This window comes from Hippocampus comes, unplaced genomic scaffold, assembly GCF_001891065.2.
Source record: "Hippocampus comes isolate QL1 unplaced genomic scaffold, H_comes_QL1_v1.1 scaffold384, whole genome shotgun sequence".
Lineage (NCBI taxonomy): Eukaryota > Metazoa > Chordata > Actinopteri > Syngnathiformes > Syngnathidae > Hippocampus > Hippocampus comes.
Window position 1 is genome coordinate 305,282 of NW_017805700.1, and position 723 is coordinate 306,004.

The window sequence follows — 723 nt, forward strand, 5'->3', positions numbered from 1 at the left end:
TATATATATATATATAATATGTATATATCTTCGAGTCAAGTGAGAGCCTCCTTCTACACCACCAACACAAGCCTCTTCACCTCCCTCAGAAAACAATGATGATGAATGTTAAGTGAGACCGTGACCACCAAGATGCATTTAGTGTTGCACACTTAATGCGTACCTTTATGTATGTGTATACTGTAGCTTTGAAGAGTTGTACACTTCAAAATCGTACACCAATATGCCCATTATGCTTGTGTTGCAAATTTAGCTTCCAAACTTGCTCTTCTATGGTCCACCTGGAACAGGAAAGACCTCTACCATATTAGCTGCTGCGAGAGAACTTTATGGGTGAGTGCAACATTTAATCTTGCTTACAGTAGTAAACTAGCATTGCCGTTAGTTGGATCTCGGAACCAACTATGTTGTATTGACTGTCATTTTTATCCTCAGAGATGAAAGTCCTCCGGATTTTCCCGGAATTCCGGGTTTTTCAAATTTTTATGAAAATCTCTCCGGGCAATTGAGGAAAATTTGCCTAAAGTTAATCCGGCTATTAGTTGACAACATTGAACAAAGACGCGTTTGAGTTCGTTGTTTTGCTTTCATGAGCGTAGCCATGTTGAGACACAAACATTAATAACAGTAGAGATTTTCGTCTCTTTATCAACACATTTGCTAAACCCCAGTGGAACGAATAAAAGACACCGTGGACAAGACAGTTGTCGTAAAAAATATATT

General features: G+C 38.6%; 1 protein-coding gene across 1 annotated transcript in view; it reads left to right on the forward strand.

Annotated features, from left to right (window-relative positions):
* Positions 1-723, forward strand: part of rfc4 (replication factor C (activator 1) 4) — a 45,874-nt gene that overhangs the window by 23,130 nt on the left and 22,021 nt on the right. The window contains exon 3 of the mRNA XM_019882625.1: positions 254-333. Coding sequence (XP_019738184.1) covers positions 254-333 — 80 coding nt within the window. The remainder of the gene's footprint in view (positions 1-253; positions 334-723) is intronic.